At 43.4% G+C, this 13946-nt stretch overlaps 1 protein-coding gene across 2 annotated transcripts in view; it reads left to right on the forward strand.

The window, feature by feature from the left end:
* The window catches only part of ST5 (suppression of tumorigenicity 5), a 111870-nt gene that overhangs the window by 68891 nt on the left and 29033 nt on the right, over nucleotides 1–13946 (forward strand). For both annotated transcript variants that reach the window (XM_026070217.1, XM_026070225.1), the window contains exons 11-12: nucleotides 8722–8799; nucleotides 12944–13084. In XM_026070217.1, coding sequence (XP_025926002.1) covers nucleotides 8722–8799; nucleotides 12944–13084 — 219 coding nt within the window. The remainder of the gene's footprint in view (nucleotides 1–8721; nucleotides 8800–12943; nucleotides 13085–13946) is intronic.

Raw genomic sequence — 13946 nt, forward strand, 5'->3', positions numbered from 1 at the left:
AATCCTGTGCAATGTGCTCTAGGTGACCCTGCGTGAGCAGGGGGGTTGGACTAGATGATCTCCAGAGGTCCCTTCCAACCTCAGCGATTCTGTGATTCTGTGTGATTCTGTAATCTAACAGAAAACTTGTTTATCAATTCTGTGAGCAGTATTTGCCATCGGTATATGAGGACCTTGCTCACAGAGCCATACTTACTCTGTATAAAGTGTGTAAGTGTGCGCCACAACAGCAAAGTTTAAACGTGAAAAGGAAATGTCGATGAAGACTTGTGTTGCTGTAAATCTAGGGCTGGTCAAGGAGTGATTCAGAGATAAACAAGTGGAGTACCTAAAATGTATGTATTTATGAGTGTAAATAAACATAGCAAGATGTGGAGCAGCAGCACTATTCAATTACTTTTTTTATGTGTTGTCACTTAAAAGCATAATAAGATATAGTTGTGGAAAATTAACAAAACCTCAGAAAATGTTGGCTTAGAATTAAATTATGGAATGTTTGCACTCTACCAGATAAAGGTGGTTTAAGACTTCTGTATTTCTGGAAAAGTCAGCAAGTCTGGAATCACGCACAGAGCTTACTTTTGTGAAATGGAAAACAGCTGATCCTTGATCAGGTTGGGACTGAAATAACAGACACAACAAAAAAAGATATATATACAGGAATGTTGAATTAGTTTGTCAGTGAAGGATTAATGCAGGGTTTTTTTTTTAACTCACATAAGGTTCTGTGAAATCCACCCTAAACACAAGATAAAAATAGAATGTGGACTTTCAACTACTGCACAAGATAAGTTAGCATACTAGGCAATACTGGGAGCAGAATTAAATCAATACTACACACTTCCTTATAAATAGTGGTTTGAAACAGCATTGGGGACTGTTTTGATCCTGCATTGGCCGTGGCAAAAATGAATCTATCAGATAGCAAAATATAATTTGAAAAAAAGAGGAAAAGTACTGCCCTGCTAAATCTATCTAATAATTATTAAACCAGTTATAAAGCTGATCTGCTGCTGCCACAGCTGCTGCTGCCCTGGGAGATTGCTTCATTCAAGAAGTTTCATCTGGTTCCAAGAACTGACCTGCCGAGACTGGTCTGCCTCCGGTCATCAGTGCAGCCAGCCCTGCAGAGGAAAGTGGGGTGACGGAGGGATACCAATATCGTTTACGAGGAGGTGGCTTTCCCCTTTCTGGGGCAAATCCTGCCCTGCCTTCTGATAGCAAAATTGGCATAGTCCAGGGCTTAGAAAGAAAGAGGAGTTTGGAAGCTGCAGAGAAAAATCACAGCATTTTTCTATGTAGGGAAATAGCAAAAGTGGCAAAGATCTGCTGTTACTTGGATTCTGCAACCTCCTTCTGCCCTTCTGGGAGAAATGATGGATTTGGGGCTGTTAAGTCAAGTGCCTTCCCCATAGATTTCTTTTGTTCTCACAAAGATTAGCAGTTTCTCATTTCTGCAAATGTGGGTGCATGGGTGGAACTGCCTCACTGATGTGTACCTCAGTATGATAACAGTTATGTGCATACTTTCCTATTTTGTATGTGCAAATACAAAATTTGTACAGGCAACAAAGAGCAGATAAATTCTGTAGGTGCTGCTTATATGCCAGAGATTTTTGTATTTGGGTGTCCAACTTGCTGAGCAGTTTCTGAAAGCTGCAGTCAGGGTGGCTCTGACGTCCAGGAGTGCACTGCATCTCCTCTGGTGATAAGACCCATTCCAGAACCACAAGCTCTGTCAAATATGATGACCGTAATTCTGGAAMTACAAGCAGTTTTTGGCAAGCATCACATATGAGAAAGATGGGGCCATACTGTGCAATGCAGAACTGTAAAAAAACCGCAAACAAACAAACAAACAAAACCCTCTAAAAGCATTACAAACTAGGCTGCTTCAAGACAAGCCAACTGCTAGGAGGAGAATTTCTTAGAAAATCTCTCATAATTTTCAGCTAGGGGTTTTTCAGATCTTCCTCTAAAGCATTTGGCAGTCATTGGTACCAGGCTCCATGGCTAGATGGACCAACAGCCTAGTCCTGTGTGGTAGGTATTGTACAATGTACTATTTGTGTCCTTTTGCAGAGTTTGGTGTTCTGATTCCTTAATTTTTGAGATAATTACTTTTTTGTTACTGAACTTTTCGTCAGCCTTGTTTTTCTTTGGATTACTGTGATACGAACTGCTCCACTTTTTCTTTCCTGCCTTCAGATTGTTCCAGTCCTTTTTTTTTCTTCTAAAACCCTGCCAAGAATACCTCAAGGGATACAGTGACAATTATGTCCTGTTTGTGCAACAAATCCTATGCAGTACCTACTTTACATGTATTTATATTATTTTGTTTCATTTTAAAACAGGATTAGAACAGAATGTAACCTATTGTACTATAACAAACAATCTGCACTTTCACAGATAGCGTGAAGTTTTCCAGTTACATCTTGATACCTCCAAGGCAATCATTTAATAGCTTTCCTAGTGACTAGATGTGAGAAGTATTCATTTTCGTATGAAAGGAAATGGGCCAATATATATCAGAGATATTAGCTCTCACTACTATCCCGTTTTACTGTCAGTGATGCATTTCACTTTAATAACCCAAAGTAATTTCACTTTCTTTTCCATGCTATATACACCAATTTGCTAGGCTTTTTTCTAGAGCTATTGGGCTGTGGCTTTATGTCAGTGGCCCAGATGATTTGAGCGGGTCCTGCTGAGGGCTCAGACTCGGCTGGCAGGCTGCTGACCTCTCTGGCTGCCATCACATCYGTGATGCTACGGAGCAGCCTCACCAGCAGCGTGGGCAGGGGTGGTCAGGAGAGTTGTAGTGCAGGACCTGCAGAAGCACACAGCAGGAAAGGAACAGAAGTGAAGGTGGTATATCATGAACCTCAGTGCATGCTGTAAAATGCAGAACTTCCATTTTTAAAATTTGGTTTAGTTTATCATTTAATTTTATTAATCTCCTTGACTTAATATGTTAAAAAATACTTTATAAAGGTGTGACTTAAATCCCAGCCCTTTTCTGCCTGTGCAACCCCATAGGCTTGTGCACAGTAAGTGTGTGGTGGGTACGCAAGCATTACAGTGGGGAAAGCAGGGATGCTCTCAGCAGCCTGCTGCTGACAGAACCTGAGCTGTGAGGCCCTCAGTGGTGGAAAATCTGCAAAATTTTCCTTACTGGGAGGCCAGGAGCTGGCCTGTGCAGCCCAGAAAAAGGGTGGAGACAGTCAGAGAGACACCAGGCCTGTGTCCTTTGGGAGAGGCTTTGGTTCAGTGCAGATCCTGGGCAGGCTGGCGTTTCAGGGGCTTTACAGCTGGGGTCCGCAACTGTGCTAGCCCGATCCCCTGGGAGAGCCATGGCCTGTGATCTGCTGTTTTAGAGGATCTCCACAGGCAGCTGGGGCTTTACTGCCACGGGGGAGTTGCTGCCAATGCTGATGGGTGCTAAGTCTAGCTAGTGGGGCAGTACTGGACAAGCCAAAAAAGCAACCTCAAAGCAATGTCCTGCAGTGCAGTTGCTGTAGATGGCAGCTAGCTCATGGTAACAACAGTAGAGACGCACATTTCTGTCTTACAGGACAGACATCTGAAAGGACCCCGTTCTCAGAGCATGAAGCCTGACAGTATCAGGATTTCTTGGCTGGTAACTTGGTACTTGCAGAAATAAAGTAAAAATTCACAGGGTCTTTTTGACACAATCCTACCTCTCTCTTCTCTCTCACCTAAAAAATGTCCCTCCAGCACTTTCCTAGGCTAAGACAAGCCAGCTGTAGGAGTCAGGGGAGGAGCAGATGCCTGAACATGAAGAGTGTACATTAAAATGTGAAAAACAGTCTTTAGGTGGGACAAGTTCATCTTTGCATTTGCTGGGGCAGGAGAGGGAATTTGCTACAGCTTAGAGGCAAATCTTGTGCAATGCAGGCTAATGTTTATGGAGCTGCAAAGAGCTCATTGGAAAAGCTTCCCTCCTTCCCTGCTGCCTGCCCTCCCCCTAGCACCTTGACAGCTCTGGGCACATTGGGTGCTCTGACATTGAAAGTTTATATTGCACATGTAACAAGAAGACTTTAGCACAAGCTTTTGGACACAGATTTAAAACATCCACAACTTTTTCGTGGTTTGGGTTTGGATTGGCCCTAAGAAGGATAAAGAGCTGTCATAGAATTGTGCTGGCGACCCAGGTGTTAATTTTAAACTCCCAGTGCCTGAGTTGTTCTGATTCCTGATGCCACGGAGGCACATCTATGGTTCTGGGGATGTTGGTTTGCTGGCAAGGCTGCAGCTTAGTTTATGTGGCCATGAGGATGTGATTGTGCTGAGCTTAAGAGACCAGTGATCTGATATGGCACAATAACCTGAATTCTGAGCCCTGATTTCTGCAAACCTGCTTCTCAGCCTCCATATATGTAGGGCTCTCATTCTTTAAATTAAGCCAGCAACAAAACATGAGACTTCCTAAGAAGGAGCCTCGCTGGGTTTTCAGTCTGTCTCTTTCTCTCTCTTTCCTGAGCTGCCGAGACTCATGTAGTATATGCAGAAAAATGATCATGGAAGGTATCTGCTCTATCCTGTTGGTGTCAAACATTCAGGCCACTCACACCACCAGCCTGTGCGTGGCTCTAACTAATGTAACTGAGCAGGTGAAATGTGTTTCTGGAATACCTTTTGGAAGGTTACATTATAAACTCTTGTTAGCTGGACAGGACCATCCTGCTTCCTAGGGTCTCCCCCTCCTGCTTCCTGGGGTTCCCCTCCCTCATCCTGATGTTTCTCTGCTCACATTTTGGCTTGAGTCTGCATCATTCATTGTTCCTGGTTCAAGACAGTCCTAGAGCCAGGTAGAATTAAAATAGTGTCTTTTTGAGTCTCCTGTAGAAGGCAATAGACATGCATACTGTGTGCATTCATTGCAAGGAAATGGCATGTGCACTGCCATTTAGAATTAAGTATTTTTGCGTACGATCCCTTCTGTGTGGTCATTGTCTTAATTACAGCTAATTGCAAATGAAGCATCCACAACTCTGGTCTTGCAAGGAGCCCAGAACGTTAGAGCTTACCCAGAGCTGATCCGTGTGCTTGGCAGAGGCCACTTGCTTCAGCCAGCTCGGCAGCTGCTGTGCATTTGTGGTGGTCCGTGGCAGTCCTTACTGCTTCCCCAGATTGCCCTAATGGTGCTCTCTGGGAATCATCTAGAAGAGCCCAGACAAAATGTCCTGGCCCACTTTGGGGTGGGAGGAGTCTTTAGGTTAATGCAAGTCTGTTTCTTGCTGCACTCCTGCTTCTTTGGGATGGGAGGTAGGGCCGTGGTGCATGCTCCTCTTCCTTGCTGTGTGGTAGGTCTGCTTCTGCTGCCTTTCCTCTCCACCAAGGGTATCTTCTTGTAGATGGAAGAGGCTGGGAGGAGAAATGCAGGAGGAGAAATGTTACCTTTGGTCCCACTGCCGTGTGTGCTCTGAAGTGAGCGTGCTGGGACAAGCATCCCCCAGTTAGTTCTGGGGCTGTGAAACCAGGAGCTTTCCTGACACCCCCCTCCCTGCCCCCAGCGCTGTCTTTAAAAACCCAGAGAAGTGAGTTATGTGGCTGAACGGCTGGCTGCTGTGCGCATTGCAGGAGGGGAGTGCTGTGCCTTGAAAGCAGGCGCGTTCGGCATGTGGGAGCCCCCCAGCGCTGGGCTGAGCTGGGCTGGGAGCACTCTGAATGCCCCCCCTCCGGGGTCTCAGACACCTGGGCAGGGAGGTCCAGTTTGAAAGAGAAAAATAGCAGGCTCCATTGTAGGAGCAAAGGCCCTCGGTTTCCTCTGCCAGAGGCAGCATGTAAAGCAGGTTTGCAGAGGGCTTTACTCAGCAAACTCAAGATTAAACTAACTATAACAGGACTGTCCTGAGCTACTTGCTAACCTGCCCTGATGCAAGTCTCAGCTCTTCCATCTCATAGCTAAATTCTCAGCAGTTTATGTTCATCTTCTTGCGCGTCTGTCTCCTATTACCAACAAAGCTCATTAAGCATTTTTGTTAGTGATACTGGATTAAGGCTGAAAATATCCTGGGCCCCATGAAAACAAATTGAAAATAAAATGCCAACCCCTTCATCCCTCTGCTTCCAGGAGGGAGGGCAGTGAGTGCATCGAGGCAGAGTCAGTCGGATGCCTGAGTACAGCCTATTTGTGGTGTGCGACAGCGAGCAGTGGGGACATGATTCCCAGGCTGCAGCTGCCTTATAGAGGGCAGCCTGCAAATTAGAAGTACTCTCTTCTGGGGAGAGGGGAGGTTAACTCAGTCCTGTTGGCCAGCCCCAGCCCCCAAGGCTCCACTAGTGGAGGGAGATGAGTCCAGGCAGAGAAGGGAGGTGTGTGGCCAGGAAGGTTAAGATGTGAGTCATGTCCTGTACAACATTTTTCTGGGAAACAAACTACAGTGAGGTGAGCAGGTGTTTTGGATCCATCTTTAAGGCATATGAACCAAACCCCTCCATGGTGTAAATTAATGGCTGAGGGGGGAGGTCATGAGAAGAGTTCCCAGTGTTAGAAATTTGAGAAATCCTGTTCCGCAGAATAGCCCTGCTTGAGGCGTTTGCTTGCTGCATCTTACAGATGATTTGTATGCACCCAGGAGGCTGTGCTGTTTGCAAGAAAAAGTCTCTGAAATAATAGAAAAGGACATCCTATACAAGGAGTGCAAGGAGGGAAGAATCTCAGGGACATGTAGCTTTTACGACATTTGAAAGCAATGATATTTCATAAAGCAGAGTCTTTGAGTAAACGCTGAGCAGTTATTGTTTCTGGTCTTATAGATGACCCAGGAATGTGATGTTTTTACTGGCACTCGGTAAGACAGCTCTTGGTTGGGAGCTGTCCAAGACTGCTGGCGTGGCTTCGGCATTCCTGCAGATTTGACAAAATGATTTTAACCAAAATCCCACATGCTTGATATAATCACTCAATGCCTTTAGAAAGGGTTTTATACCTAATAAGGACAAAAAAGGGTTCTGCTTTTTCAGAGATGTGACGTGTAGTGAGCAGGTTTGGATCCAGAAATAGAGTCATCTGTATTCACTTAGTCTTGGTATTTTTTCGTGGTCTTTATTATAACTGCCCAGGCACCTGCTGACTGTCCAAGTCTAGGTTGCAATACCCAGATTTAAAAAGCACAGCTACCCCTCAGATTCTCTTGATAGATATCTGTGTGGCATATAATTATCAAACACTGCGGGGAAGTTATTCACAGTATCAGCAGAGTCTAATGATCAAAGACAGAAAGGTACTAGCCTTCTAGGTGGATAGAGAGGAGACGATCGACCACTTTGGCTAAATGTACGAGTGGGCAGAAGCAGATGGAGACAATGACTCAAGCTCCTTTATCAGAGTGTTGTTATTAATGGGGATGATTCTGTCACTGCTGCGTACCAATAATGTACAGCTGTACAAAGTGGCTAAGTGACACCAAGTGATTCTCTTACAGCCACTTTTTACTCAGTTTTGCATAAGCACAGCTGACTCCACAGGATCGCAGGAAACAGGGAGCCTTGCCCAGTGCCTCATGCCCTGCTTTGAGCTTTTGCTCCTGGGGTTTGCTAGTGTGCCTGAGCCATTCTGTGCCATGACAGGCGCAGTTCCTGGGCTAGGCTGGCTAGGATGTACTCCTTGGGAGTACATCCGACAGCGTCTGAAGTCGGCAAACTGCCTTGTTAAAGTAATACCCTCTAGGAGGCGTGTGCCTGCTGAACTGGTGAAAATCAGCTGCAACTACACAAAACAGAAATGCTGCATCCCACCTATTAAAAACACAGTGGGAGGCTGTTCTGCATGCCCAGGACGTTGCAGCCGTTCATGCGCCGTGTACGTGTGCAGGACACAGGGAGACTAGCTCTCCCTTCTGCAGACCCTGCCAGTGAGAGGTTTCTAAAGTGCTCAGTGTTGGCCTAATTCTGCTTCTTTTCCAGTAAATAAATGAAATCCAGCAAGGGTTGTGCCCTTCTTTCACACACAGTTCTGCCAGGCCTTTCCTTGCAGTGGTATGAGCAGGGCTGCAGATTCTAGTAAGCTGAGGCAATACACTTCAGCCCTGCCAGTTTAAACCATTTGCCTCTCTAGGAAATATCTTCAAGAGGAGGGCTGCAGAGAGTTGTCTTGATAGTTTTGTGGGGGAGATGCATATTATAGATTCGTACTTGCCACTGTTTATGTTATTTAACAGTTTCATGTTTATCATGCATGAATCTGAGGGAGTTAATGATTTAGCTCATGCAGCCTGCCTTTGTTTAGCTCTCTGAGCTCACTTTCTGCAAGATAAGCTCCCTCTGAACATCATGGGGTGAGTGGGGAACTAAAGCCACCATAACCTCCCCTTAGCATTGTAGTCCTCATTCCCCAGCACATGGCCCCAGGGTGGCCTCAGTCTTCCTGCCATAGCAGGAGCAGAGGACAGTGATAGCAGAGACATAAGTTACAGTCATAGTTAAATGTGCTTTTATGGCTGCAAGTTGGAGCAATGTTGGAATACAGCTCCAATGTGCGGTGATTTCCAAAGTGGATAAGCACTATTTATGCTTTTTAGTTTCCTGTCTTATGGAAGAAATATGATGTTTTTCCAAGAGTAACTATTTTGATGGAGAAACGGATAGTGAAAGATGTCACATTATGGCCAAGTTTGTGATCAGAAAGATAAGTGTATTTCCTTATGGCTCCAAATTAATATGTAATTTCAATCTCGCTTTCACTGTTATCAGCCAAGTGGAAAAGGTCCACGCCTACCTGAAGTTTATTGTGTCATCAGCCGGCTGGGGTGCTTTGACTTATTTTCCAAGGTAAGATTTTTTTTTCAGTGTTGCTTTTTAAATTGACCGTTTACTGAGAAACATCCACAGTGATGAACCAAACAAGGAGAATTTCTTCCTTTGATGGGAGATAACCATATTTTACAGTTGGTGTTTTGGATATTCCATCTCTATTATTGGGTTCATCAAAGAAGGTCTTATTACTTCTGTGACTGAGGCAAAACTTGATTCAAAAAACATCTGGGTGTCTGTGTGATTTGGCTGACTGGAGTTTTTTCCATTGTTTTCTAAAGCCATTCTGTGCTGAGCTGTAATTCTTGGCATCCACAATTTGAATGATGGGCCAGTACCACTTTTTTTCCAATACTCTGTGGAATAATGAGGTTAAGAAAAAAGATTGCTTGATAAGTGAATTCTATATGTTTAACTCCATTGGCATGGTTTTTTTTATCTTAAGAAGTTAAGAAAGTGTGGATAATCATCTAACTGGCCTCCACATTAATGAATCCAGAGTTGCGTCATATGCTGATGTGGTTTACCTAAGTAATAAATTTCTTGACCCAGGAGCTCTGAGACAGTAAGCAGGACATTGCAGCTAAACTGAGGCACTGAATAGCCTCAGAAGCAGTTAACTGCAAGTCAGTTCCAGAGCCCCAGGCATTATTCTTTTATAAGAAAGAAAGGTTATTAGGTACACTATTAAAAACATTGCTGATTGATTAACATTTGAAATATCTCTCTGGCTGCCACCTTACTGCCCCCCATCCTGCAAAATCCACTGAGTGCCTGGTATAGTGTACCATACAGGATTTGCGGGTGATCTGTGGAGGACAATGATATGTCTGATTTCAAATGGCTGCCTTCCCTTTTTCAAATTTTGATACACTGTTTATTGAAATGTTTTTTTAATTCACCAGAGATTTTCACTTCAGATACCAGGAAATCTCATAGAATTTAAACACAAATTTTTCTTGTTCATTTATACAGAAGTAAAGTTGAAACAAATRTGTAAATCATTTAAGTTAATAAAAATCATGACATTTATATCAGTCTTATGATTTAATAACCATACAGAATGTTATCTTTCATCAAAGCAAGTTTCAAGTTTTGCTAGATAAAACTTTGTTTAACACAAATCTTGTCTGAAGAAAAACAATTAAGTTGAAATAGTTAATTGCAGTTCTGCTTCTGACGTCTTTCATAAAGCTCTGAAGCCAAGGGTTTATAACAGTGACTCTTAGACATAATATGTATCTAAACACAGATATCTGTGAGTGAAACAGAATGCATTGTTCTGGGCAGGATAACATAGCTCACAAAAATGATGATCTTGGAAGCTAATGATACGGAGAGAAGTCCTGAGGCTCTTCATTTGCTTTGATATTTTTATCTAATTTTGCTAGTGCCCTTATTTCCCAAGAAAAACTTGGGAGAGGGGAAAAAATAAAGCAGAAAATAGGAAAATCGGAAATTTAAATATCCTTCCTATAACCATTTGGTTATAGGCAGCTGGGGTATAAAGTCTGCAGCAGACAACAAAGATCATACCAAGAAAGAAGTGTGACAGGCCAAAATTACAAATAATATGCTTTCCCAGTTAAATCCATAATCTGAATGAAAGAGTCTGATCATCCAGTCAAACTGAATCAGYGGCCGACTGATCAGTGTAATTTCACTGGCTTCAGCAGGGGCTGTGTCCTGGTGTCAGAGGAGAGAAGACACGGTAGGCAGGCCCCTGCCGGTGCCATGGCAGTGTCTGCTGAGGCCTGAAGCTCTTCATCTTTTTGCAGATAGGAAGGCTCCCACTGAATTTATATATCAGGCCCTGAATGGGGATGTCACACGCCTACGCTCTTCTTCTGACTGTGGGATCACTGAGGGGCTGGGCCACAAAAATACCCGCCCACACTGAAGTTTAGAGACAAAGTCCTGCAAAGTGCTGGGCAGCTCCTGAAGCTACCGGCCTCAAGGGAGAGCAGGGTGTTTGGCAGTGCGTGGGGCTGATCCCAGCTGTAGGCTGGACATAGTACATTTCTTAAGCACATGCTCCAAGCACCGCAGTTGTAAAGGGTTTGGATGAAACAGCTGTTAAATGAAAGAGAAGAGCCTTAGCATACCTGTGGGTTTTGAAGACAATGTAGTGTGGGTGCAGAGAGAAGTTTTGAAGACGATGTAGTGTGGGTGCAGAGAGAAGTTCTTAAGGAGTGAAACAGTCTCTTCTTCCAGTCTAATAAGAGGAACTTGGACTGTCCTAATCGATAAATCTAATGAAAGAGAGGAAAGTGATCGTGAGACTTTGCTGAACAGGACAAACAAGGAACAATTGCCTTCACAGAAAAATGTGAATGATGAAAGACCATGACATATTAAACCTTGGATATTATTTATCAGAGAAGCAAAGAGTGTCCTTTGTTTTAAAATGTTTATCATCTTGTTTTTGATATCCTGCATTATTTTCATGTTTCTTGAATCCTTTTATATTCACTGCTGTAATACCTACTGCTAAAACAGACTTGAGAACCATAGATATTCTTACTTTCAGACCCAGCCAGTTCATCTGGGCATCTTTTGTTCACTTTAAATGCTTTTTATTTGTATTGTGAAGTTTGTTAGGACTGGGATATGACACRCATAAGGTGACACACTACCTTCCACAAAGACCTTTTACTTGAATGTATCCAAACTGAAGCACAAGGGACTGATGTCTTTTATACATAGCCACCAGTGCCAGCAATGTAAAATGTCACCTAATGACTACAAGGGAGATGCATGTTGGGAGTGTAATGACGACAGGCTGGCAGCCTGCAGGAGTACTAAGGAACCCAGGGCACAGCCTTGGTTCATTACTAACTACTTGTTACTAGGACAGCTGGTTTTGTTTGATTAGAATGATTGTTGTTCTACAAGTTACATTAAGAATGAAATCTGTATATTCATTTATGGTCATCTGCCCTTTCCACTAACTGGAATGCAAGCTATGTATATATGCTCAGGTATGCTTCAGAGTTAGGCCTTTACTATGTTGCAAAGAGGAAGGGGAAGCTGTGCACCAGTGAATGCCTCTGTTAGCATTTGGTGTCATTAGTTTCCATTGTAACTCACCAGCTTGTGCTTAAGAACCTTTTAATATTCTGTTTCAATGAAAAGCACTTCCAAGAGAAACAAGGGAAAATGCTTGGCTCAGACCCACTAACTCTTGTATGGCCTTTTGCTCTTGAGTGGTGGTTAAAAGATCGCTCTTTCAGGTCAAACCACTAACTGCTTTGAAGCTTGTTTTTTCTTCTTCTTTAGGCTTATCATCTATATGGTCTGTCTAATGTGGGAAAACTTAGCTGTGATCTAATTTATGTTGGCCCACGTGACCAAAGAGAGATGAAAAAAAATCCTTTCTATCTGTAAGAAGTTCCATCTGCTCATTTTAAAGCTAGATTGCCTGCTCTGCGTCATGTCAAACAGAAAATGACCTTAATGCAGGCATCCAGTGTAAACAGCTGGGCATGCTTCAASAGCCTGCTCATGGCTGGCTCCAGTTCACCATGGAGACTCCAAAGTGACTGCTACGACCATGGCCAGGTCTCCTCCAGGAGCTCTTCTCTGGTAAAGTGAAAAGCAGAGTGTGGCAGGGTTGTTCTTCCTGCTGGTCTGGCTTTTTCCTGCCCTCTCACCTGAAAGGAAAGAGATGCAGCTTTGTTGATACTGCTTTGTCATCCAGCTTGGACGTTCGTAAGTCTGGAGATACCCAGCATGGAAAAAAGTGTTTCTCCTTAATGCAAATCTCAGGTCTGCGATTGGGGCCTGACACTCACATGGCCTGTGATCATGGGATTTGTCTTGATCTTTCTCTTCTCCAGCTGATTGTTGTTCAGGCCAAATTTCAACACTGCTTATCCCTTTTTACCATGTTGTGTCTTATCTCTCCTTTCCAAATTTGTTATCTCTTCTTTGTCTCTCTGTTTAGCTGCATTCCAGAAAGGGCTTCATTTTCTAAATGGAAAATGGATCATTCTCAGGGTAGCGTCAAATCTTGTGGCTGCAATGGTAGTGGAGGAGTGCATGGCAGAGGAGAATTAAATTTATATCTGCCACGTGCTCAGGCACGCATGGGACAGAAGGTGCTTCAGAAGTGTACGTTGTGCTGACATGTTCTCTCTCTCTTGTCTGACTAATGGATCAGATCCTGGATGAGGTTGAAAGGAGAAGGGGTATATCTGCTGCCTTGGTTTATCCATTTATGAGGAGTCTGATGGAATCTCCTTTTCCTGCACCTGGAAAGACAATCAAAGTCAAAACCTTCCTGCCTGGAGCTGGAAATGAGGTAAAAAGCAACTGCAAACATTAAAAGTTGAAGCCTTCTTCCTCACCACTCCAATAATAAACAGCAAAAGAGAAACTGGAGGAGACATATGGGTACTACAAGTTGTGTGAGGTGGCACATCCTCAAAAAGAGCAGTGCAAGAGCTGCCCCGTGTTGATTCGTTAATGCTAATTCCCATTGAYGATTATAAACTGATTTATTTTAATATATTTGTTATTTTATCTGTATTAACAAGTTGTGTTTAAAAAAAAAAGTCCATATTACGTTTGGCCTAGTGTAGTTGACAGAACTACAAGTAAGAACTGCTAAGTCTGTACTACTAAGAGCTACAGTGTTGCTGAGCTTTATCACAGTGGTTAAAAGCTAGCATCAGTCTCGGTTTCCGCTGTCAACTGTGCTTGAACAGTCAAGCAAATGGTTGTTAGGGCAAGCCTGATGACTGCTGGTCATGGCATTGGTAGAAGGAGTGATCAGCAGCATTTTTAAACGGCTGTTTTCTGCAATACATGCCCTGTACCTGGCCCTCAAAGCAGTAGTCTTTATTTGGAAAAGCAGGTGATATAAAAGCTTTTTGTGTGTATATGCACACATATAACAGATTTAATTTCATTTTATTACTGATGCAAGTAGCTAGAAGCCTAGCATTACACAACAAATGCCTCGCTGGAAAATGGCAGCACTGGTACCTTGCTTAAAATGTTTTTTATAATTTGAGGGTTACTAGCCATTTGGCACATCAAATTCTGATCTCTGCATGTCCTGCCCTAAATATATGGTAACTCCACTCAGATGGACAAACCTATAGAGAAATTACATTACTGCAAGTGGGAATAGAATTTGGCCCAGTTAGTCCGACCAGAAA

Source organism: Apteryx rowi, unplaced genomic scaffold, assembly GCF_003343035.1.
Source record: "Apteryx rowi isolate R43461 unplaced genomic scaffold, aptRow1 scaffold_107, whole genome shotgun sequence".
NCBI lineage: Eukaryota > Metazoa > Chordata > Aves > Apterygiformes > Apterygidae > Apteryx > Apteryx rowi.